This window comes from Equus quagga, unplaced genomic scaffold (assembly GCF_021613505.1).
Source record: "Equus quagga isolate Etosha38 unplaced genomic scaffold, UCLA_HA_Equagga_1.0 220_RagTag, whole genome shotgun sequence".
Classification (NCBI taxonomy): domain Eukaryota; kingdom Metazoa; phylum Chordata; class Mammalia; order Perissodactyla; family Equidae; genus Equus; species Equus quagga.
In genome coordinates, this window is record NW_025799647.1 from 4,145,109 (window position 1) to 4,171,823 (window position 26,715).

Sequence of the window (26,715 nt, forward strand, 5' to 3'; positions counted from 1 at the left end):
CATCAGCAGCATTAAAAGAGTAAACTACATTCCTTGAAAAAACTTAATGATTTTGCTAAATCCAGGTAAAAAAGAACATCAGAAATGAAACAGATCATAAAACATTTTTAAAATAAAATACTGTTCAAGATTTTATCTGGATAATGAATAGCATTTACAGATCCAGAGAAAAAGATGACTATGAGCCATAAAGTTGTACCTAGGAATCTGATAATTTGGTATTGTGGTGGTTCAACCCAAAGATTTGACATGCCGCACAGCCTTCTTACCTGACCAGTGTCCAGTGGAGACACCAGATCTGTCTGTGCAGGTCTCACTTACAGGTCTAAACACAGTTTCCCAGCCACCAGTAGCATAGCGCCAATTCTGAGATTCCAAGATGAGCGTTCGCTGGGTGCCATATGCAATCATAAAGCAGTAGACCACATGATGGAGTTGACAGCCATAGCCACAGCCTTTGTTGATATTACACACTAGCTTCTTGGCTTTGCTGCAGTCCTTGGGATTCTGTCAGGAAACAAAGAGGAACACAGGTGAAGATAAGCTGTACAGAGAGGTCGACTTCTCTTTATAGGTGACAAGTGTCAAAAACCACATAATAAGCCATAACTGATCCAGTATATTTTTCTAAGCAAAGAATTCAGCTTTAAGGATTGGATTTCAAAGAGTCTATTAAAAATTTTAAGTGCATACCTAGGGAGATAGCAGTGAAAAAGAACAGTTACTTTGGAAAGATGACTAAACAAATGTGAAATTAAGCAATTACGTTTTAAAGAATACTTTCACTTCTCTGTTACTCAGAACATGCAAGTGCTATCATCTCTGAACCCAAAGTTGTACACATCAAGATCTTTCTAACAGAAGTAAAATAATTCATTTACTCCAGCTGCACTTCAGCATTCTGAGCTTACCTTCCCTGAGGAAATTCAAATCATCTTAAAAGAAAAACTATACCTATTAATTCCATCTATCTCCTGAGTTCCAGATGTCACAAACAAAATGTACTTTTTCATTGTGGAAGTAAAGCCACTGAGTAAAAGGATATCTGAGTTCAACGATTACAAAATATCAGTCATGCGACTTCTTTTTTTACCCAATCTTGACGATAGCTACCAGTAATTTTCACAATAAAATGTAGAACATGCTCTATATTGGCTCTCTTGAGAATGTGTTATGTCAATTTTTAATCAAGAGATTCATTTTTCTATTTGTATACTTTGCTATAAGATGAATAGCAAATGGTTAAAACACTTAACATTATCTAACAGTGGGTGCAATGGGGTTAGCTAAAGTGAGAATTTTTTTTTTTTCCATTCTAAAGTTTCAGCTGCACTGTAATTCATATGGGCTGTTGGTAAATATCCCTAAGCATCTTAGTTCTTCAAATAAAAATTTGTTTTGACAGGGACTCCTTAGCCTGAGAAGTTTTCCAAGCTGTTTTGTCTATAAGAGACAAGAAACGATGGGTCCTTTCAGGAACAGAATCTTTTCTCACACATAGCAAGAAGCCAGATAATCAGTTCTCAATTTATATAAGCGCCTTTAATAAAGTAGTTGCCAAACCACAAATCTACAGCTATTTTCTAGGGATATCATCTGTTCTGTCAAACAGAGCCCTAGAAACACAAGCTAGGATGGTGAGGCTATAAAATGATTCTGAAGGAAAAATGCAACATAGTTACTTTCAGAAAAGGTATCTTTCATATTCAAATACGCCACTGCAGGCTGGTTTTTTTGGATCAAAGCAGAACCTATACCATCAAGAGCCTTCTGAACAGTTGCAACTCTTATGAATCCGAGAGAGACTACATAAAATTCAGCAAGGTTTGGTCAATACTGTTTCCCCAGTCAAGGAGTAGAGTTGTTGATTCTTTTCACTTAGGACTTTGAACTCAAAGCAGACTCCTAAGGCAGTAAGCATTCCCACTTCAGTCGCTGGAACCACAAAAGATTTGAGAGGAACAGAGGGGTGTGATGTTATGCAGTATTGAGAGACCAGTATCATTCACTTTCTGTACAATGTTATACAAGGATCCTGGGAATAAATAACATTCTCAAAGTGATCCAAAGCTTTATTATTAACTCAATGGTTTGTCAAGAGAGCAAATAAAGAACACTGACATTTGTCAGATTTTTCATGATTTGTAAGAAACACAGCACTTAAATATCTCTAAAATTTATATGAACAAAAAAGAAAATGTCCTTCACATGTTTTCAATAAGCTTTTTTTAGAACAGTTTTTAGATGTACAGATTTACTGCAAAGATAGGACAGAGATCCCATATAACTCACATCCAGTTTCCCCTATTATATCTTACATTAATCTTCATATTTTTTAAGAAAACAAGGAGTAAGGGAACGTAATAATTGAATTGTTTAGCTTTGAAACTACAGATTTTTTACTTAAAGGAAGACTCAACATCTGCATTTAAGAAAAGCAAATCTACTGTGCTTCTTAAGAGAAGAGTTTAATTAGAACCCAATGCTTTGAGCACAAGAACTGAGGCCTAATAAAAAGAAGAGGGCAATTTATGAAATGAAGCTTAATTCAAGAGTCTTAGTGTGCCTCAAATCAAGCCGAAGACAGAATATATTAAATATTTCTGATGTATCATAGGCAACACAGTGAAAGAGAAAAGAAAATCCATTCTGTTTGGCTCTGGAATGGGAAAGGTCTACATACACAAGGTAACCAATGGAAGATTCCAAGGCAGAGAGTTAGCAATAAGAGAAAGATGATGAATGACTGTTTGGAATGATAACAGTAAATAAAACACTGAACAAGCTTGGAGTCACATCTTAATTTTTTTACCAAAATAATATTTAAAAGTCTGGAAAATTCAAAGGATCTTGTTCATAAAAGATTCCCAAAAAGGCAGAGAGACAGTGAGAAACAGAAAAAGTTATGTGTGTTCCTCATACAAGATGAGGCTTAACAGAATAAATATTTAGAAAAAACAAGCAGATATTTATAAGATAAACAAAGCAACAAAACAATGCAACAACTCTGAGATGGACAGGAATTTATTTCTGATGGAATGGAACCTTATGGAAACTCCTTTCTAAGTCACTATTATCCATCACTGTTACAGAGTAGCAACAAATAAAAAGAGATTTATGGGATTCTATAAAAAGGAAACAGAGCCTTTATTATACATTGTTACATGTATATATGTAATCTTCAAATTTCTTCCCAAGAAGCCTTTGTCAATTACCACTGATCCTGGTTTTATGCTTTCCTGTTGATGTCTGCAAAAGGCTTGAAGGTATGTCCCATCCATAAGCAAGAATATACAGAAGGGCCTCATTACTAAAAGAAGCTTTACTTTAATCATGCCAATACTTTAACAGGGTAGCTATTTCTGATGATAAAATATTTTTCGATTGCTTCTACTGTGCCTAAAGCACTCTCTTCTATATTTCTCTATCAGTTATGCAAGAACGAAGATACACTGTTTCATTTTATATTGTGATTTCTTTCAACCATAACGCCCTCCCCTTTTATGACACTCCTTCCACTCATTACACACACACACACACAGGCAATATGATACATTCCCAGCAGAGGAAGGCTCATTAGGAAGTACTTCTTATTTGGGAGTGGAAAATGGGGGAATACAGATTGAAAATGCGCCCCCATAAGTCTCCTGAGAGAGTCTCACTCACTTCTCCCTCCTTCTGCCTTGAGTGTCACTCACTGATCAAGTATAGGCGACCTTTTGCTCATTCAATAAATATTTATTAAGCGTTTAATATATACAAGGAAACTTGGGAGATGACAATCCAATAGAATAAGAAATCATATATATGCATAACTACAACTGTAGACAATTTAAACGTTCGAAGACTATGAGAAACAAAGAATTAAGGAATAGAAGAGGCAAAAAATAGCTTTCAGATGGACTGGAAAGCGTTATGAATAAAACTGCATTTAAGCTAAACCTTGAAGATAAAATTTAATCTATTTATGAAATGCTAAGAATATGTACTTGTTTCATTATTCAATGGGAGTCTATATGGTAAAGAATAATTGTGAAGAGTAAAGTAAAATGATAAATTCTATAAATTATATTTATAATGTGGGATTTTTACATATAGGGTCTTAAAGTCAGACTCATCAATAGGCACATACATTCTTGCAATGATGATGATTATTCAAGTTTTAGAAATAGGAGGTATATTCATCAAAATTACTTGAGACCACGTGCTCTATTCTAGTTTAAGAACTTTGCCAAGAGAGGTTTAAGATACAAGTATCTCTTAAACCTAAATGATTACTAATTTCCTAACAGCACCATCATAATGCTGAAATATTTTAATCTCTTTTACTTTGGTTAAAATATGAAAATAGTTACTGTTGGACATATTTCAAATTAGGAAGCCAGCTTAATTTCTACTTTGCTAAAAAAGAATAATTTTGAATCAACTAGTAAACCACAACCATTATTCTATTACTTAGGCAGTGCTAGGATTTAGAGGTTTCCACAGCCTTCACTTAGTAAATCAGCAGTAATTGTGACAATGATGTAATATTATAAAATAGTACTGACTGAGTGGCTTTTAAGCTAAATCACAGATAAAGCCTTTTGCCATGACAATTTAGATTTTCCATACACACAAACAAAAGCCTCTTCAGAGAAAAATCTTCCAGCCACAATGTAATTTCCCTTACTTACCTACCCAGAGTTACTACAGACCAAAACACTGTAGAAAAAGGCTAAATCAACGACAAACAAAAACATTTAGTCAATATAAACCGGACATAATGTCTCGAGGCATCTCTTACAAAGAGTAAACAGTTCATCTGAATGGCATGTGATATCAAGTGCACAGTCACAAAAATAAATAAACTGGTGGCAAACCAGAATTTAGAATTCAGGTCTCTCAATCCATTGTCCAGAGCTCTTATCCATCCCTCCATGATGTACCCAAAACAAGATCCAGCAAGAAGCACAGGCTCACAGCACTTCTCTGGTCATTTTTCCCACTAGCTTTATAGACATATATCTGAGAAATAAAAATTGTATATATTTAAGGTGTACAACATGATGTTTTTATAGATGTATACACTGTGAAATGATTACCACAATCAAGCTAATTAACATATCCAATACCACACACAGTTACAATTTATTTTTTGGTGGGGAGAACACTTAAGATCAACTCTCTTAGCAAATTTCAAGTATACATTACAGTATTATTAGCTATAGCCACCATGCTGTACATTAGACCTCCAGAACTTATTCATTCCACATAACTGAACCTTTGTATCCTTTGATCAACATCTCCCCATTTCCCTCACCTGCCTGCCCCGGCAACAGCTGCTCTATTCTCTGCCTTTAAGAATTTGACTTTTTTAGATTGCATATATAAGTGAGATCATGCAGTATTTACCTTTCTGTCTCATATCACTTAGCATAATGTCCTCCTGGTTCATCCATATTGTCACAAAAGCAGGATTTTTCTCTTTTTTATGGCTGAATAACATTCCAGTGTATATTTTTATATGTACACACACCAAATTTTCTTTATCCATTTATCCTTTGACGGACACATAAGTTGTTTCCATATCTCAGCTGTTGTCACTAATGCTTCAGTGAACATGGGAGTGCACATACCTCTTCAAGATACTGATTTCATTTCCTTCAGATATGTACCCAGAAGAGGGATTGGTGGATCATAGGGTAGTTCTCTTTTTAATTTTTTGAGGAACCTCTAAACTGTTTTCCAAAATGGCTTTCCAATTTACATTCCCACCAGCAGTATACAGGGTTCCCTTTTCTCCACCTCAACAAAACTTATCTTTTGTCTTTTTGATAACAGTCATCCAAACAAGTGTGAAGTGATAACTCATTAGGAAATGTCAACTCAGGTCCTTAGTCTGTACTTTAATCAGGTGTTTTTTTTTTCTTTTTTTTTTTTTGCTATTGAGTTGAGTTTCTTATATATTTTGGATGTTAACTCCTTTCAGATATGTGATTTGCAAATATTTTCTCCCATTCCATAGACTGCCTTTTCATTTTGCTGATCGTGTTGTTTGCTGTGTAGAAGCTTTCTAGTTTAATGTAGTCCCACTTGTTGATTTTTGCTCTCGTTGCCTGTGCTTTTGGTGTCATATCCAAAAAATCATTGCCAAGACCAATGTCAAGGAGCTTTCTCCCTATGTTTTTTCGAGTAGTTTTATGGTTTCTGGTCTTATATTTAAGGATTAAGGACCAGAACCCTGGGGATCCTTCCAGCTCCTCTCTAACAACATTCCTTTATAGGGAGGAGTTAAGCAATAGATAGCTCCTATTTCCAATGAAGAGAGGTCAGTAAAAATTAAAGGAATGAGCCAGGTAAGTTAAATTTTATTGTCCTCTTTGCTCTAGTCACAAGACTAAACACTTTTTAATTTGTTTGTTTAAAAAGATTTGCAACATCTAGCCTTGTGCTGGTGATGAAAAAAGATTCATTAATAGTGTGGTTGAAAGCATTTCATTGTATTGGAAAAAATCGGATTTTATTTCTCTAAAATTATTTTCAAAACCAAAGCAGAAATGGTAATGAAGCCAGTAACAGAAGTGACGACGTACCGCATAGTGGTAAGTAAAATGAAGACTCTGGGCATAGTTAATAGCCATTAAAGAGAAAGTTAAAAAGCATTCTCATTTTTAAAAGCCAAGACCGGAAATTACTGTCTCTTAACAGATTACACAAGAATATTTTCATAGCAAAGCTAAGATCGTATTGAGGTGTCCTTTCCACCCCTCTAGCAAAAAACAATCTCTTGCAAGTAGTCATAACACAATAGCTAAGGCACAAGTAGGCTACCAAGTGCTTCAGGAAGTCAATTTTCCTGTGGGTATTTTATAAAATTTTAAGTGTGGAAACTAAATGGAGAAAAGAAATCAAGATAAAATGTTTACAGACTGTTATCCTGACAGACTGAAGCAAAGGCAGATAGTTACTATACAGTTAGACAAGAAGAAAGCTTATTTTGGAAAGTAGAGCAACAATTGGCTTACTTTAAATGCATTTTTAAAACTTTGCTCTTTGCCTAGAAGCCTTATTGAATGTTTTAAAACCCTTTTTTAAAAAATGGAAATTCTACCAATAAAGCAATAAACAAATGTGGGACATTTCTTCTACTGAAGGTCTCTGAGACAGTATTCTGTCATCTCTGGATATTCCAGGTGGTCTCTAAAAGACCTCTACCTCAGGCTCAAGAAACATGTACACCAGAGCAACCTTGGTAATATTTTCTGCCACCAGTAGGGCCACAAAGGAAAGGCAGAGAAAGAATGAGATACATCCAAGTCTAATTCTCTCACTCAAGAATCTAATGTAAACAAAACTCCCTTCAAGGCTAAAGAAGAAAAGTTAAGTCACCTGAGGAGCCAGATTCTGCCAATCCTACATAAATGCACAGAAAAGGTATCGCCTCAAGGACCTTCAATTTTTCTCCATAAGTTTATAACATGATTCCCAGATCTCAGAACCAGCTCAACTGGTCAGGTTAGAAACAGCATGCTTACGAAATTAAGATTGAACTTCAGAAAGGGCCTCCATCATCATTTTACTTAACGGGACTCATTAGGCTCACTCTCTTTCCTCAAAACCAAAATACTGATATGGCAAGCATTCCTAACAAAAGAAAAAGGAGGGAGAAGGGAAAAGGGGAGGAGGAAGTAGTAAGTAGTTTGCAAAAAGGGAGAGGAGGGAAGGAGAGTAAGGGAAAGAGAAGGGAGGGAAAGAGGAAGAAAGAGGAATGAAAGGGGAAAGAAAGAAGAGGAGGAGAGAGAAGAGACAGGGAAACAGGAGGAGACAGGGAGGAGAAAAGAAAAGTCAGCCCCTGAATGGTTAAGCCCTGTCTTATATAGGATCAAAAGATGAAGTAAACAGCAGACACCAAGAGAGAAACACTGACTGAAACTGTTCTCGTGCGAAGGCTCCTGCAGATCTGTGTTCTTTTAAACAGAGGTCAGAGTAACTTAACTGTTGCCAGCTCTTCCATTCTGCAAAGCGCCATTTTTCTGGGTAGTACTGATACTTACAGCGCTTGTCTACTCACTGGCCTTAACATCAAACCATCAACAATAATTAAACCAGATGTCAAATCTTGCAACCTCTTCTCCTAGATAAGAGGCTTCATTCCATTTCTCCAAGCCACTAGCCATGCACTGAGAATCCACTGTTAGCTGAGCATAAATTTATTTGGAATCCTCAATTATTATTATTATTTTTTTAATTAAAAAAATTCTCAAGACCACTTTTCTCACTGTCTCAGTTTAACAGTGCTCTAATTCATGTTATTTTCTTTACTTTTCAAAATCTTTAACAATGTATTTTTTTTTGCTATATATCTTTAAATAGTTTAAGACATACAATAAACTGCAAAAACAGTACAGAGAGTTACTGTGTACCTTCCACACAGCTTTCCCCAATGAAAACATCTTAACCACAGAACATTATCAACATCAGGAAACTGACACTACACAGTATTATTAACTAAAATATAGACCTTATTTGGATTTCACCAGTTTTTACATGCACTCTATTTTTTTTGGTATAGTGCTATCAAATTGTATTACATGTAAAGGCTCAAGTAATCACCACCACAATCAGGATACTAATTGCATCAAAACAAAGAAATTCTCTTACTCTACACCCTTTAGAGTCACACCCTTCCCCAAACCTTAATTCCTGGCGACTCTGATCTGTTCTCCATGACAATAATTCAGTCATTTTGAGAATGTGATAAATGGAATCTGACAGTAGTTAGCCTTTTGAGATTGGCTTTTTTATCACTTAGCATAACGGTCTTGAGATCCATACAAGTTATTGTGTGTATCAATAGTTCATTCCTTTTCATTACTTAGTATTCTTTTATGTGGACCATACCACAGTTTACTCACCCACTGAAGGACATTTGGGTAGTTTTCAGGTTTCGGTTAATAAAAATTAAGTTGCTATGCAGATTTTCTGTGTGGATATTAGTTTTCATTTCTCTAGAATAAATATATAGGAATATAACGGCTGAATCATATGGTAAGGGTATGTTTAACTTTATAGCAAACTACCAAACTGTTTCCCAGAATGGCTGTACCATTTTACATTTCCATAAGGAATGTATGAGAGAGCTGGTTGCTCCACATTCTTGGTATTTTTTATTTTAGCCATTCTGATAGGTGTGTAGTGTGGTATCTTATCATGTCTCTAAGTTGCATTTCCCTAACAGTTAATGATTTTGAACATATTTTCATGTGCTTCTTTGTCATCCACGTATCCTCTTTGGTGAACCTGTCTGTTCAAAACTTCTGCTCATTTTCTAATTGGCTTGTTTCTTACTGTTGAGATTAGAGAGTTCTTAATGCATTCTAAACACAAGAGCTTTCTTGGATAAGTGATTTGCAAAGATTTTTTGCCCTTTCTATGGCTTCTCTTTTCATCCTCTTTAACAGATCACAGTCACAGATCAAAAGTTTTTAATTTTGATAAAGTTCAATTTACTGATTTCTTCTCTTTTATGAACCATCTTTTTGGTGTCATGTTTAAGAACTTTTAGCCTAAGTCACAAAGATTTATTTCAACATTTTCCTCTAAAAGCTTTATAGTTTGAGATGTCATATTTATTTTATCTGTCAGATTTACTCTCCATTTTGAGTCAATTTTATGTAAAGCATGAAGTTTAGGTCATAGTTCATTTTTTGCCTATGAGATGTTCAATTATTCCAATGCCATTTATTGAAAAAATTATGCTTCCTCCATTCAACTGCTTTTGTACCTTTCTCAAAAACCAATTGCTCACTCATAGGTATATACTCAAAAGAACTGAAAACTGATACTCAAACAAACACATGCAGAGGCATGTCCACAGCAATGCTATTCTCAGACAGCAAAAGGCGGAGGCAACCCAAACATCCATCTATGAATGAAGGGATGAACAAAGTTTGGGATATACATACAATGGATTATTATTCAGCTATAAAAAGGAATGAAGTATTAATACATGTTACAACATAGATGAAACTTGAAAACTTTACGCTAAGTGAAAGAAGTCAGACAGAAAAGGTCACATATTGTGTGATTCCATTTAATATGAAATATTCAGAAAGAATAAACTGATAGAAAATGCAGATTGGTGGTTTCCAGGAGCTGGGGGAAAGGGGACCGAGGGACTGGAGAGCACTGTTTAATGGGTATGGGGTTTTCTTTTGAGCTAAGGGAAAGTTTTGGAACTAGATACAGGTGGTGGTTGTACAACTTTGTGAATGCACTAAATACCACACTGAATTGTTCACTTTAAGATGGTTAATTTTATGTTATATAATGTTCACCTCAATGGGGGGTGGGGGGGGAGCAAGTTAGCATACTATGTGGATCTATTTTGGACTCTATTCTGTTTCATTGACCTATATGTCTATCTCCCCTTCAGTACCATACACTATCTTGATCTCTGTAGCAATAATTCTAAGTCTTAAAACCAGAAAGTGTGATTCCTCCAACTTTTCCCTTTTCAAAATTGCTCTAGCTATTTTAGTTCCTTTGCCTTTCTCTATGAATTTTGGAATCAATTTATCTATATACACAAAAAGAAAAAAAGACTTGCTGAGATTGTGATAGGAATTGTGCTAAGGCTTTGGATCAATCTGGGAAGAATCGGTATTTTTTCTAAGCTGAGTCATCCAGCCCACAAACACAGTGTCCGTTCATTCATTTAAGTCTTCTTTGCTTGCTTTCATTAGCAGTTTATAAGTATTTTTACCTAAGTACTGCATTTTCATTTTTTGGAGCAATTTTAAACAGCATTATGTCCTAAAATTCTGGTTTCCAATTGTTTCTTGCTAGGATAGAAATATGATTAATTTTTGTGTGCTGATCACATATCCTGCAACTTTTCACTTATTTGTTCTTGGAGTTTTATTGTTGTGTGATTGTTGTTTGGTAGATTACTTGGGATTTTTCTATGTAGACAACCAGGTCACCTGCTAATAGGGACAATCTTCTTTCTTTCTAGTATGTATGCCATTTATTTTTTTGTCTTGCCTTATTGCACTGCATAGAACTTCCATTGCTATGTTGAATAGGAGCGGTGAGAGCAGATGATACATATATCATGTATATCATGACCAAGTGGACTTTATTCCAGGAATGCAAAGCTGGTTAAGTATTCAAAATTCATTGAATGTAATCTACCATATTAACAGTTTAAAAAAGAGAAGATACAGGGCCAGCCTGGTGGCACAGCAGTTAAGTGCGCACATTCCGCTTCAGCAGCCCGGTGTTTGCTGGTTCGGATCCTGGGTGCAGACATGGCACCGCTCGGCAAGCCATGCTGTGGTAGACATCCCACATATAAAGCAGAGGAAGATGGGCACAGATCTTAGCTCAGGGCCAGTCTTCCTTAGCAAAAAGAGGAGGATTGGCAGCAGATATTAGCTCAGGGCTAATCTTCCTCAAAAAAAAAAAAAAAAGAAGACACGTGATTGTATCAATTAATAAAGAAAAAGCATTTGACAAAATCCAACACCCACTCCTGCTTTCCTGTGCATAATTTGAACTTCTTTTAGACTCAATTTTCATTCATCTACATCTCTTCAGAGTATTTTTAATGGTTGCTCTAAGGATTATAATATATACACACGTTATTACAGTCCACTCATATCAACATTTTACTATTTCAAGTGGAATGTAGAAACCTTACTAACTTTTAGATCCCTTTATTCTCTCCCATTTTATAATACAGTTCTCTTAAAAATTACCTTTATGTACATGGAAAACTGTATCAGATAATGTTATAAATTTTGCTTTCCACTGTCAAACATTTTAAAAACTTAAGAGGAGAAGACTAGTCAATTACCCGGTATCTACTCTTTCATTTGCAATTTCTTCATTCCTGACATTCCAAGTTTCCTTCTGCCATCATTTTCTTTTTGTCTGAAGAATTTCCTTTTTCAGAGCAAGCCTGCTGGCAATGAATTCTTTTAGTTTCCCTTCATCTGAAAATGTCTTTATTTCACCTCAGCATATTTTCACTGGATGAAGAATTCTGAGTTGACAGTTCTTTCCTTTTAGCACTTTAAAAATATCTTACTACTTCTTCCTGGCCTCCACGCTTTCTGAAGACAAATCCACTGTCATTCAGGTTGTTCCTCTATAGGTAATGCATTGCTTCTCTCTAGCTGCTTTAAAGAATTTTTTCTGTCTTTCGTTTTCAACAAACTACTTAGAAAGTGTCTGGGAAAGGATTACTTTGAGTTTTTCCTGTTAGGAGTTCGCTTAATACGGTGGTGGGCCAAATTTAGGAAGTTTTCAGTCATTTCTTCAGTCTCTCACTCCTACTGCTCTCCTTCTGGGATTCCAAAGACACAAACATAAAAACTTTTTTGTTATTGCCCCACAGGTCCCAGAGGCTCTGTTTAGTTATTTTTCCATCTATATTCTCTTTGTTCTCAGATTGGATAACAAGTACACTGATTCTTTCCTCTGTTACAGCTATTCTACTAAGAGCCTGTTTTTACTTAGGTTATTGTATTTTTCAATTCTAAAATTTCCATTTGGTTTTTCCTTATATCATCTATTTCTTTGCAAAGACTTTCTATTTTTTCATTTGTTTCAAGTCTGTAATTGCTTATTGGAAGATTTTTATTATTATAGCTTCTTTAAAATCCTTGTCAGGTACTTCCAACATCTGTGTCATCTCAGTGTGGTGTCTGCTGATTATCTTTTGTCATTTGAATTAAGATTTCACTGGTTCTTGGTATGAGTATTATGTTATGAGACTCTGCTTTCTATTTAAATTATCTATTTTAGTAGGCAAACTGTTTACCTTTCCAGCTCACTTTTATGGGCTGTGGCTCAAATGTCAATTTAATTGTTAAAGCCTTTTCACAGTGCCATTTTGTTCTGCCCCACTTGTGGGCTATCCAGAGGCCAGTCTGAAGCCTGGGTGGTATGTAATACCAGAATTCAGTTTTCAAACCTTTTTCTGTATTGATTCTTATCAGTTTCATGCATGGGATGTTCAGAGGTCTGCCCAGGATTTCAAACAAGATTTAAAAAATCCCTTTCTCTAACTCCCTTCTCTTCATCACCCTCCCTCCACTCCAGTTGGGACAGGAATGGGAACTCCCTCACTCTTGCAGTGTGGCGATGGGGGACCGGGCTTTGCCCAAAGTCTCTGCAGTTGTAACACCAGTTGGAGAGGGAGGGGCCTCTTATTGTTATTGCAGGGCAGGGATGTGGACTTGGCTATGTGCTCCCTCTCCACAGCTGTGGCACCCAGGATGTAAGGGTAGATATAATCAAAATAGGGCTTTTCTCGGCTCCATCCACTGGGATTTCTGGGTTGGAGGATTCTCCAGCACCTCCAACTGGGATACAAAGGAAGCAAAACAAACACGCAAACAAACAAAACACGGGAGATTCACTGTGTACAGGATTTTCTGTTATTGTAATTAGCAGGAAGAATAGGGTATAATATGTTTACTATATCTTATCCAGAAAGAGAAGCCTGTATTTTAAGCCCAACATATTATCAAACATTTAATGCACGTTTAACTCACATCTGTAATGCTACTTATTTATTGGCAAACTAATGATTTTAGGTTTCCAGGGGCATTTACTCATATGAGTTCCTTTTAAAAATGGTAAAGCAACTCTTTTTCAACAACTTTAATCTTGAGAACAATATGGTACTATATCCTCTTATGTGAAAGGAAAACATAACATTTGTTTGAAGAAAAAAACTCTAGGTGTAATGAACACCTCCTCTATGGGATGTAGGTTTTGAACACAGGAAGGACTGCTTATATTTAAAGCTTTCTCTTAGGGTTCCACTTTATTGTCTTTTTCATCCATTATATAAATACAAAGGGCAGGGCACTAGGTCCTTTGGTTACAAAGCCAAACGTAGTATCTATCCTGCCCCTAACCCTTTAAACATAATCAACCTTCTCATATGGCGTACTGCAACAACCTCTCTCTTTATTTCTGATGATACTTGCAGCTTTGAGACATGGTCTCCTCTATCACTCCTGACACTGCCAAACCTGCTAAGTCCAGCACTCTAATCACTCAAAGGAAAGAGCATTCAGACTAAAATCCAAAATAAAACAAATAAACAGACCAAAAATACCCCACCAATCTCAGGTAGATCTGAGTAAGAGAAATGTCCAAAACCACAGGGCTATTCTATTGGCAGAATGCTAAATCTAGAATTCTTCCAACAATCCTAGATAGACTGATATGCTTCAACTTGATAGAAAAAATGATGGTGTGTGTGCATATAAAAGTCAGATTTTTATAGGTGATATATTTTGTTTAACAATGAACAATGGTTATGCCAATGAAAAAAGAAAAGAATAAAAGGTGCCATAGTTATGGGAAAGACATGAAATAGTTGAGAAAACAGTAACAAGCAAGGGTAAAAATAATGACCTGTCTCAATCCATTCAGACACAGCCGGTGGCTCCGTATTTCTCCATACTGAAATCTCTACATGCTTCTTTTTCTATCTGCATCTTAATCTTTCTGGCTATTAGAGCCTCTTGTGATTGCATGACAACAACAGCCCAAATATACCAGCAGAACTTTACTACAGAGTAAAATAGAAGAAAATTATGAACTAAAAGCAAATTGTTACTAACCCTCATTCCCTCCCTGCCTCCAAAATGCAAGAAATCAAAGATAAAGTGAAATGAAAACTGATTTCATCAGCATAGATGCTTCAAACCCCCTCTTGTAGACCTGATACTATTCAGAATAAATCAAGATCAGGTCCCAATATTTAAGCAGGCATTACCGTGTATCTGAAATCTTCACCATCATTAACATTATTCCTTACTATATCTCAAGGAGACTACTGTGCTCTTAATAATGATCCAAAGTGAACAAATAGTGGCCAAACGCTGTGACAGAGCAGAGAGTATATTCCTGAGTCCTTACATACACTTCATCCCATGATCTAACCTGTAAAAATTCTTCACCTTGTAAGTAATACAGAAAAAATAACTCATTGTTTGGGGTGCGAACTTCAGCAGGGGGCAGACAAAGGAATATGCCCAGAGAGCTGACATCTGAAATACAGACAAGAGCTCATATATAGCTGAAGGAGTGGGAGGAGGAAGCAAAGGAAAATAGAAGGCAAAAATATTTAAGAATTATTTCCATCACTGGCCAGGCTGGGGTTGGCAAACTTTTCTTGTACAGGACCAAACAGTAAATATATTTGGCTTTGCAGGCCGGATATTCTATGTTGCAATTATTTAACTTTGCCATTGTAGCCTGAAAGCAGTCACAGACAATATATAAACAAATGTGCATGGCTATGTTCCAATAAAGCTTTATTTACAAAAACAGATGGGCTGGATTTGGCCTGAGGGCGGTAGTTTGCTGACCTCTGGTCTAAGTCAATAAAACCTGTAAAAACAGGGTGGCAAAAGGAAAAGCAACATCAGACAAGAGGAGCAGGAATACATGCTTCCTAAGGATATAGGGATCTACGTTTTGTTTTGTTTTGTATTCTGCTTTGATAAAACTTCTGAGACCTTTTACCATTTGTGAACCACAGAGATTTAGCTCCTCAGGAAACCTAAGGAGACTCTCCAATGCCCACATTATTTTCTACTTACACTAGTAGCATGATTTTCCTAATGTGTGAGCTACTAAAATCTTGACTTATCTTTCTGACAACATTTACCTTGTCTATAAATATACTTGGAATCTTGAAGGATACCTCCACTACGTATAGAACAAAATTGAAAACTGATACTCATTTCTTACTAGCTGGAAAGAAAGATGTACGATAGATATGATTGGCAGGTCCAGACATGTTTAACATTTCTTGGGTGAAAAATCAGGCTTTCTCTACTCACACTTCTATCTGAGTTTTAATTTACTTACATAGTTCTACATCCTACCACCATTAAGTTAAACTTTTTACAATCCAAAGAAAATCACCTCTCATGACTACCGTTATGATTAAAGACAAAGGTAACTTTTCGAACGCAACTTTCCATTGGATTTACATATTACCAATTTTGTTTTTCTCCTGATTTGTTCTTTCATGAAAAAACACAGTTTACATTCTCTACTGACTTGCAAATTTCTGTTTTCACAATTGATAATTTCTCACAATGATGATAAAGAAATCATCTTCAGAGGTAGAAACCATATATACAGGTAGAATCTACTTCTAGAAACTTTACTTTTTATGGTTCTACTTATTTAGCTATTTAAAAGTTATACTTTCCTCTATTAACTAGGTATATAAGAAACATAACCGTTTAAGGTTTTCGTAGCAAGGTCCCATGTTGCTACTGATGGGCAGATGCAAAAGAGGATGTGATTTCGCCAGCCAATATTAAAAGTAGTCCTGGGGCTGGGCCCATGGCCGAGTGGTTAAGTTCATGCGCTCCACTTCGGTGGCCCAGGGTTTTGCCGGTTCAATTCCTGGGCGCAGACATGGCACTGCTCATCAGGCCATGCTGGGGCGGCATCCCACATACCACAACTAGAAGGACCCACAGCTAAAAATACACAACTATGTACCAGGGGGCTTTGGGAGAAAAAAGAAAAATAAAATCTTAAAAAAAGAAAAAAGTAGCCCTGAAGCTTATATAGAGTCAGTCACCTTCAACAAAGCACCAGGAAAAAAACAAAACAAAACACAAACAAAGAAAAAAACCCACTAGCCCCTCAAGCTACTTATTAATAGTGAATACAAAGGCTTGCAGTTAAAACTCTTCCTCTTCCCTCTGCCATTTACTAGGCAAGTTATACAAACCTCTCTAAGACTCAATTTATCCTCCTGCATATTGAATATAACAACACCTGCCTCATAGGAGTTACTTCGCATAATGCTCAGCAATATAGAAAAGTACTTAGAAATGGCAGCCTACAAACATTCTTCATCCTTACCACTTCCTTTAATGTACCTGAAGAACAAGAAAAAATAGCTGCCCCCTTTCACCTTTCCGACTAAAGGAATTTAATGAGACCTTGAGATACTTGGAGTTTTATCATCTATTTTCAAAATGATTGACCCAAACCTTGAAGCCTTACAACATTAACGTAATGACTTGAATGCCTCAATTTTCCATAGAGCAAGAATAATCAGTACAAACCTTTTTCAGAGGGTTTTTGAAGTGTATGCAAGTTACATACACCATACCCTGGTAATATTTATCACAACTTGCATTTTTGGTTTAGATAAGTCAAATTTACGACGGCATTCCACATAAAACATCCAAGCCCTCAAACATCCAAGCACTTTTTAGAAAGGCTCCTACAGTACTATAATCAATGTCTGAGAACTACCATCCCATTTTCCAGGGTCAGAGTATATCTATATAGATTTTTTAATTGATTGCACGGACATGTAGTTGTATGCTTTTATGACTTATCACTGAGCCATACCTATGACTTATTTGATCTTAGATTCTTAATCAATACTCTGTCCTGGTAGAGTAGTGAGACTAACTGAACAGACACACAGAAGTCACTGGAAAGGCCTCAGCTATCGTGAACAGTAACCAGGACTCACACTTAGAACATGGCTGTCTTACAAAAAGGTTGTGGACAGTCATTGAACAGCACCTGATAATCAGTTGTAGTCTGGTCAATTTGAGGAAGTGCTGAATACTCTAGGGAGTGATGGAGAGTGAAAGTACTAGGCAGAGGTTAGCACTCTTTAATAGAATGCTACTGCTCTCATATCAAATTAAAGCAAAATTTTAACTGGAGGCAACCTGTCTTTGTTATATCCATGTACTTGAGACAGAACCCACTTAATCTTACACAGTCAACATCTATTACTTTTCATGTAATTTTGCAATATGTCTTTATTTCAGGCTTCTTACTCTTACTGCTCTTAGGTAATCTCATATCTTTGGAGCAGGACTGAGAAACCCCCTAAGGGACTTCAGGTTCCCTCCACGTTCAATGAGAAGGGCTTCCTTAGGGACAGAGAGGATTTACTGAAACATAAGCTTCAGGGACCGTATTTGCATAGGTCCCTTCAAAGGCCTTGGGAGGAGGGGAGTTTGTGTAATGTATTCTTCTGGTCATACGTTTTCGCAAAATTTGACCACAAGGAGTTAAGATAGCTATCTTTTGCCACTAGGAGGCCCCTCCCATCTCACTTCCGTGGTGTCAGTGTCAGTATTAGGTGGCAATGAAGTGGCCTTCAGCATTTCTGGTATCCTGTTATGGGAAAATTAAGCTGGGCATTCATTTAGTTTAGATTTAGAGGTATATATTTATGTGTTTCATGGTTGCTTTTATGCAGTTATTTCTGTAACATAAATAGGTAAAGTGCAAGAGGGTGCACTGTGATGTGTATGTGTCCCATGGCACCCAGCATGGGAAGCATCAGGTAATAAGAGAAGTGGAGTCAGCTTTCAATAATGCCTAATCAACACAGAAGTTCTGTTCTGTCATTAATAACCTCAAAAATGTAGTGTATACAATTAAAAATGTAACATAAACAGAGGCCAGCCTGGTGGCGTAGTGGTTAAAGTTTGCACGCTCCACTCTGGCGGCCCGGGGTTTGAGGGTTCAGGTCCCAGATGCAGACCTACGTACTGCTTATCAAGCCATGCTGTGGCAGGTGTCTCACATACAAAATAGAAGAAGGTGGCACAGACGTTAGCTCAGGCCTAATTGTTCTCAAAAAAAAGGTAACGTAAACAATTATATGTAACATTCTTTATTCCCTTTTTGATGAGAATCACATGAAATAAAATTTGTATGAATTCCTATGTCTGTAGGGCACAAGCTTATAGCAGTACTACAAACATGAGATATATCTGTATGTGAAGCTGCAAATTTTATGCATCACAAATATCAACAATTTTAAAAAAACTTTTTTGACAAACCATGCTACAGAAAAATCTAATTCAATCTTTCCATTCTCTTTATAGAAAATATCACAAATTATAATCAAAGAGCAGCAGCCAAGAAATGTGAGGGAAACAATACTACAAAGAGTGTCAGGAAGTTAATAAAAATTTTCATTTTTCTGGAGTTTTGTGTTTGTGGTATTTGTCAACTTCATAAAATGTATAATTTGTTGGGATTTCCTTTTTTATTATAAATAGTTGATCTTCATTATTTGCAGACTCCGTATTTGCAAATTTGCCTATTAGCTAAAATTTATTTGTAACCTCAAAATCAATACTTGGGGTGCTTTCAGGGTCACTTGTGGACATGCGCAGTTCAGGGAAAAATGCAAATTGCCTGAGGCACACAGCTCTCAGCTGAGGTCAAACAACATGGCACCTTCCTTTACTTCTTGTTTCAGCTCTCATGCTGTGAAAAAGTGTCTTCTTTGTGGTCTACTTAGTGCCACTTTTTTCCACATTTTTGTGCTTTTTGTCAGCAATTTCACTGTTTAAAACTGTCCCTACACACAGTGCTGAAGTGCTGTCTAGTGTTCCGAAGCTTCATTCAAGTGTGAGTTACACTGTTGTAAGCTACGAGTTCAATGTTAGTGAATCAATGGTATATATGATATGAGGTGCTTTTAAAAAGAAACACATAAAACAAGGTTCTGTATTGATTGATTGATGACAATGTGTGACCAGAGACTCACAGGAAACTGGGAGCAAAGGTTCGGTATTCACTAACTCCATGTTTGTGGTGACTTTACAGAATCTAACTGATGCAAATAATGAGGAACTGACTGTAAATATTTACTTTAATAGTTAATTTTGTATTCTTTTTCATAAAAGAGAGCGCCAAAAACTGTGGAAGCTTCAGGTCTATCCCCCAAATCTGAATCCGCCTCTGGTCAGGAGCCTCCATTTTCCCATCATGGGAGGCTTGCTCTTCCCCAATTCTTGCCTCCCTGGAACTGAGACCAGGATCCTGGAAGATGAGGCTCCAGCCTGGGACTTGGTAGTCAACGCCAAAATCCCCAATTGTGACGCCATTCCTATGTGGAAACCAGACCTGCTTTAAGATTAGGAAAATAATTTCTATAACTATATTAGGACCTAGGGTAGAGTCAAACTATAGTGAAATTTGCCATTTCTTAGGAAAAAAGAGGCCTATTTCTAGAAACAGAAAACTACTGAAGAAATGGAATGACTTTCAAAACACGCAGTTGCTGGGCTGATACACCTAAATTAAATAGAGTCAAATTTAAGTTCAACTTATATTCAAGAAAATAAAAAGCATAAAAATCTTTATCAGGTGCTGCTACTCTCAAAGATAAAATGGTTTTGGGGAGTAGCATCTATAGTCAGTTGCTCATTTCATTTCTAGGTAATAGATACTAAGAACCTTACATGCATTCTCTTATATATCTTTAACAAGGAATGATATTTTAAAAGGCTTTATTACTGTAAACTAGGAGGATATGAATATGTAAGAAATACACAATCTTAAAAACAACAAAATGCTGACAGAGTTGTGGTGAGTACACTGCTAGGAATTTCAAAATTTACCCGACATCATTACGCATCTTAAAATGTTTTTAAACTCTTGCCTAGAAAACCTAAAATCTCAAATCTGACTTTGGCAAGGACTGTAAAAGAACAAACTAAATTTTTGGTTTACTGTACAATATGCTAATAGTAAATTACACTATTTAATTAAAATTGAATGAGTATTAAGAGTACTATAAAATGGTATCCAGATTGAAAATGAAGAAGTGTTTATTTGCCTATGACATGATAATATATGTAGAAAATCTGATGGAATCTACAAAAAAGCTACTCGTACTAATATGTGAGTTTAGCAAAATTGCAGGGTACAAGATCAATATACAAAAATCAAGCTTTTATTATGTTGAAGTAGTTTCCTTCTATTCCTATTTTGTTGATATCATGAAAGGGTATTGAATTTTGTCAAATGCTTTTTCTGCATCAATTGAGATGATCATACAGTTTTTTCCTTTACTTTGTTGATGTGGCATATTACACCGATCAATTTTTGTATGTTGAATCACTCTTGCATTCCAGGAACCTGAGCACAGCTGCCTGCCATAGGCTGGGCATGTGGAATGGGTGACTACTACTGTGCTAAGAGCTGAAATTGACCAAAATTAACTGCAATTTACCATCCAGGCTTTCCCCAGGAAGCTGCAAGCCTTCAACAAACTCCAGAGTTCCAAAATAGTTATACTAGACAGATTCTGCCAGTTCAGTTGTTGTCTAGGAGGGGAGTCAGATTCCTGGTGCTCCCTACTCCACCATCTTAGGGAATCCCTCCCCAGATAATCAGTTTTAAATAGCACATTAGGGGCTGGCCCCTTGGTTGAGCAGTTAAATCTATGTGCTATGCTGCAGCTGCCCAGGGTTTCGCAGGTTCGGATCCTGGGTGTGGACATGGCACTGCTCGTCAGGCCACGTTGAGGCGGCATCCCACATGCCACAATTAGAAGAACGTGCAACTAAGATATACGACTATGTACCAGGGGGATTTGGGAAGATAAAGCATAGGAAAAAAAAGAAGAAAAATAAATAAATAGCACATTAAAATGTGTTTGCCAATCAGAGCAATTTGATCAATGACTGGTTATTTGATAATATTAAAGAACTATTCTTACTATGCTTAGGTGTGATAACAGTATGTAGTTATGTTTTGGAAAAGTATCTTTATCTTTTAGAAATTCATTCTGAAATATTTACAAATGAAATGATAAAATGTCTGGGATTTGCTTCAAAATGATCCTGGGGATGGTAGAAGTGGTGGCAGTATAGATGAAACAAAACTGACCATAAATTGATAATTGCTAAAGCTGGGGAAGGGGTACCTAGTGGGTCACTAGTCTCACACTTTTATATATGTTGAAGTTTTCCATAAAAAGAGCTTTAGAGAAAGGAGTGATAAAGGAGCCTCTAGGAAAAATTAGTCTACTAGAGATAACCGGTAAAAACATCCAAATAATGAGTGAGAAATATAAATATCAAAACAAAGAATTATAGGAATAAAACAAATTGTGTGTGTTTTTTTGAGGATAATTTATTTAGAGACGCTCTGAGAATGTTACTAGACTTTAAGCTTCCTGAGGTCAGACATCATACCATGTCCATTTGGGTCACCACTACATCTCCAGCAATGTACCTTATGCCTAGGACATCCACGACATCCAAATACTTGTTGAATAAATGAACAAACAAACTATTCAGCTAGACCTATGCTCCCACATGCAAGGGCTCTGTAAAATCTATAAGAATTCAAGATAATGTACTTTTAATAATGCTTAGAAAATTAACTTTAATAAATTTTCTTTTTTTACTTCCTTTCACCACCTTTGTCCTTACTTAACTTCTAGTAGAGCAGTCCCCTCTTTCATTTGCCACCATATCCCCTTACTACTTCATGTTCTTTCTTCATCGAATCTATTTATATTTTTGATCTAGGGAAAAATATTCTCTTTCTCAATATAGTCTTAGGTCTTAATCCTGAGAAATTGTCCACTTTTCCCTGTTTGATCTCATCTCAAGCTTATAATTTCTTTCAAACAGGGAAAAGTCCTGAAAGTTTCTCCCTAACTCCAACTGTTTTAAATATTTAATAAATATTTTAATACACCTAAGCTAATGAATGACTTTTCCTAATGAGCTAGAGTTATTATCACCTCTGGCTTTATTTTGGTTCTCATCTCTGTTGGGCAGAAACACAACTGCTGTCTGAATCACTGGGTAGGACACACTGCACAACTCTGAGAACACCTCATGACTGGCTGATCTCATGGTCAGTACACTAATAGACAAATGAAGTTTATAGTTATATTCTGGTCTTAAATCTGTTTTAAAGAATTTCCTCTGTGCAAGAAAAACGGGGTCAGACACATCCTGTCTTGGAGTAGAGGGTTGCTCCACAATCTGAAATAATGGATTCCTAGTGTGACCTGGCCGCTTTCCATTTCAAAGACCATCCACAGTCACTGTAATCCATACAGGACAATAGAAAGCTGTTATTTCTCTAACCAGTCTGTTATTTTTGAATGGAAAAAAAAAATCTCTGTCTTCATTTAAAAAGTAAAATAGTTGTTCTCCATTTTCACATCTTTCAGCTTTCTCTCTCAAAAAAAGTAAAATTATTACAATTTCCAGTAAAAGTCCTATTTAAAACATAAAGAAACAAAACAAAGCCCCCAAGGCAAACAAAAAATATCTTTTTCTATTGCTACTTTTTGTATATTTTATTTAGATTCCACTCGAAATGGGTTCGATTTTGCTCAAAATGTCAACTTTGGAGCTAGGCAGAAAAAAACAATCATCCTGTACCAGAAGACAGATAATTTCAAGTTTAACTAGGAAACACCTTTCACCAAAAGCTATATGCTCTAACTAGCAGCTCTCTCCACCATAGTTACTTATCAACCTCCAACCGTTCCAAACAAGTTAAGAAACTAAGGCATTGTGATCTCCATCATTGTATTTGTTTAATATGAGCTGATCAGAATTTAATATGAGTTGATTAGAAACTACAAAGTAAATCCTAATAACCATAATGAAAAGAGAACCTCTTCCATGGCATCCAGAAGTCTAGGAAAATGACTTATATTATGGTTAAAACGTGGACTCATAATAAAAAATATCAGCAAAGCGCAATTTTTAAAAGGAGGCAGAAGTAGGTATCTGAAACTAGAGAAATATAAACAACAGCACGTTCTCAACTTGTTATGAGATATAGAACAAGAGTAAAGACCAGCACAAAATGGTATTTGAAACAACCCAACATTAGACATTCACTTAACAGATGAAGAACTTTTTAGATAAACATATAAAAGACTAGGATCTTAAGAGAAATACTTGGTCCATTCTATTTGAGCCTAATAGCATACCTGGGGGTGTCCTCAATCAAATTTTTATAATCTTTTAGTCAGTTTAGTCTTTTTATACCATGCCATAGAGGCTTCAGCTCCAAAGAGAAAATACATTTAATTAAGACAACCATGGAACTTTGTCCCACTGAAGTCTAACTGCCCTAAAAACCTTTTTATTTTCCAGTATCTTTTGTGAAATTGCTTTTCCCAAGTAAAACCAAGGTATAAGATAAATGAACAGAAATCTAAAATTGTAACCAAACTTAACTGACCTATATGACTTGAAGTCAATCACGTGAGAGAATGATATTTGCTCAATTCAAAGGATTGGAGAATTGCAGAAAGGCAGGCTTAGATTTAAAACAAAACCTATAAGGTTGACCTGGTGGTGCAGCGGTTAAGTGCACACGTTCCGCTTTGGCGGCCCAGGGTTCGTTCGCTCGCTGGTTCGGATCCCAGGTGTAAACACGGCACCGCTTGGCAAGCCATGCTGTGGTAGGTGTCCCACATATAAAGTAGAGGAAGATGGGCATGGATGTTAGCTCAGGGCCAGTCTTCCTCAGCAAAAAGAGGAGGATTGGCAGCAGATGTTAGCTCAGGGCTAATCTTCCTCAAAAATAAAGTAAAATAAAAAAATAAAAATAAATAAATTTAAAAATTTTAAAAAATTAAAAGTGAGACAAAAAAATAAAAAAATAAAATGAAACCTATTATGGATTAAGACAGGTGCTTAATATAGTTTGTTTTCTTTGCACTAGGTCTTGCATTATACCTTAAACAAATCAGGGTTTTTAAAAAAATGCTTATTGGTGATAGAACTAATAATAAATTTCACCACTATGAGTAAAAATCTACTAAAACTGAAAATGGTTTCAATAAACCAAATCAATCATTGGAAGTAAATTATAAAATTATCTGAATTATTCACCAGGACTACAATAAGGTATTTAAATGATTAAAATCTCCCGAATAGATTTAAAATATTAAAAATACATGCTTTGGGGCTGGCTCAGTGGTATAGCAGTAAAGTTTGCCTGTTCCGCCTTGGTGGCCCAGGTTTTGTAGGTTCAGATCCTGGGTGCAGACCTACACACTGCTCATCAAACTATCCTTTGGCAGCGTCCTACATATAAAATAGACGCAGATTGGCACAGATGTTAGCTCAGCAACAATTTTCCTCAAGCAAAAAGAGGAAGATTGGCAACAGATGTTAGCGCAGAGCCAATCCTCCTCACAAAAAAAAGAAAAAGAAAATGCTTTTATTGTACCTTTTCCCAATTATTTCCTACCTAGATACAAATTATTATTGTCCTTTATATAAGTGTTGGCTAAGAGATAAACAAGGAGAGCCTTCTAAAATCTCCACTAATGTTATATGAACTGCATATTTTTATTCTGAGTACAGGTATCAAAGGTCAAAGATTTTTTCTTTATCCTTCTTTTTAGCTTTATTTCCTAGCATATTACTCATTTCCTAAGCCCTGTTGAAGTTTTTCAGAATCTAAGTTGCTTAAATAGCCTTTTTTAAAGTAATATTTCTATTTACTTTTTTAAAGTAATATTTCATTTAAAGCTATCATTATGGGAACACTAATAGATGTGAATACCAAGAAAAGTTATAACAGGAAAAAAATGTAATCACTTTAAAAAATCTGTATAAATAGGTCAACTCTTCTGATTCAATTCTCTAATCCATTTAGCTAAACCAGTGACAAATCATTCTTTTTAAAGTAGCTTTAGTGCTTAAAAACACACTGGGAATAAAAATTCCAGTCAGAGAAAGCATTCCTTACAAATATCCATGTTTAATTCTGTTGGAAAGGGAGAAAGGACTCTTATTCACCTCTATCTAGGGAAGACGAAGAGTGAGTGAGTGGCATCTTTAACTTCTAACAAAAAATATGTTAAAAATAAAGTCCCTAACTTCAAAGAACTTCTAGACTAGATGGAAAAAATGATCATGAATACATTAGATAATTAAAGAAATATATATTTTTTAAATTTTTTCCTACTGAGATTTTCCCCATCTCCTTGAATTTTAAAAATCACTTTTTCTTTTTCAACAAAAAAAAAAAGAAAAGCATGAAAGTAAAAATTTGTTAAATAGTAATATTTGAAACTGAAGTTAAGGTCCAAGTGAAACACTGTTTTGCTATGGTCTGAAAGATTTAAAAAGCCAATGTAGTTTTAAATCATCAGCATGATTTACAAGTGAAATTCTCTAACACAGAACCACAGAAATCAGCACATAGGGGACCAAATTTGCACTACGGTCAAAGTACTTGGCCACTTAAAAACCAAGAGGAAAAAAGAAACTAAAGCAGGGGACAGGTACTTGTAAGAGTGTGGGGAGCTGAACTATGACCAACTCATAGTTTAAATATAACTTTTGTTGCGTGAAAATTTAATGAATCTGTGGAAATGGAAGAAACTCAGAAACCATAGTTATTTCCATTTTAAATGAGGACGATAGTTCTGCACCACCAGCTGTTTATAGTTCACTGAACGAGGTTCTAGTTGATAGGAGATAATTACCTCTTCCCTACAGGAGGCAAGTGTTTCTCATTCTGCCGACAGCTCTGATGAATGGCCATGGGAGTGAGACCAAGACAGCATGCCAAGAGCAGTTGGGGTTTTAATTATCTCTTTAAATACTTGATTTTCTATTTTTTCCTATTTAAGTGTAGGAAATTGTGCACCTTAAAATATACGGAATCAACTCACTGGCTATTATTTTGCTTTTATAAGACACATTAACCTTAAAAGGAAAGCAGAGTGATTGTACAGAAACTATACGACCAATAGTATTAGAAAAGGAGGGACATGGTCATTTCAACTTGAAGCATTTTGAGGGTTGAAGAATTCTACTTCTGAATTCACTGTTTCCCTCTGAAGACTAGCCTATCTTCAAGTTCCTTGTCAGTTAATGATGCCCCCATTACCCCAGCTGT

General features: G+C 36.0%; 1 protein-coding gene across 6 annotated transcripts in view; it reads right to left on the reverse strand.

Moving 5' to 3' along the window:
* LOC124233777 (alpha-(1,6)-fucosyltransferase) overlaps positions 1-26,715 on the reverse strand; it is a 272,983-nt gene that overhangs the window by 47,526 nt on the left and 198,742 nt on the right. For all 6 annotated transcript variants that reach the window (XM_046650977.1, XM_046650976.1, XM_046650978.1 and 3 more), the window contains one exon: positions 270-507. In XM_046650977.1, coding sequence (XP_046506933.1) covers positions 270-507 — 238 coding nt within the window. The remainder of the gene's footprint in view (positions 1-269; positions 508-26,715) is intronic.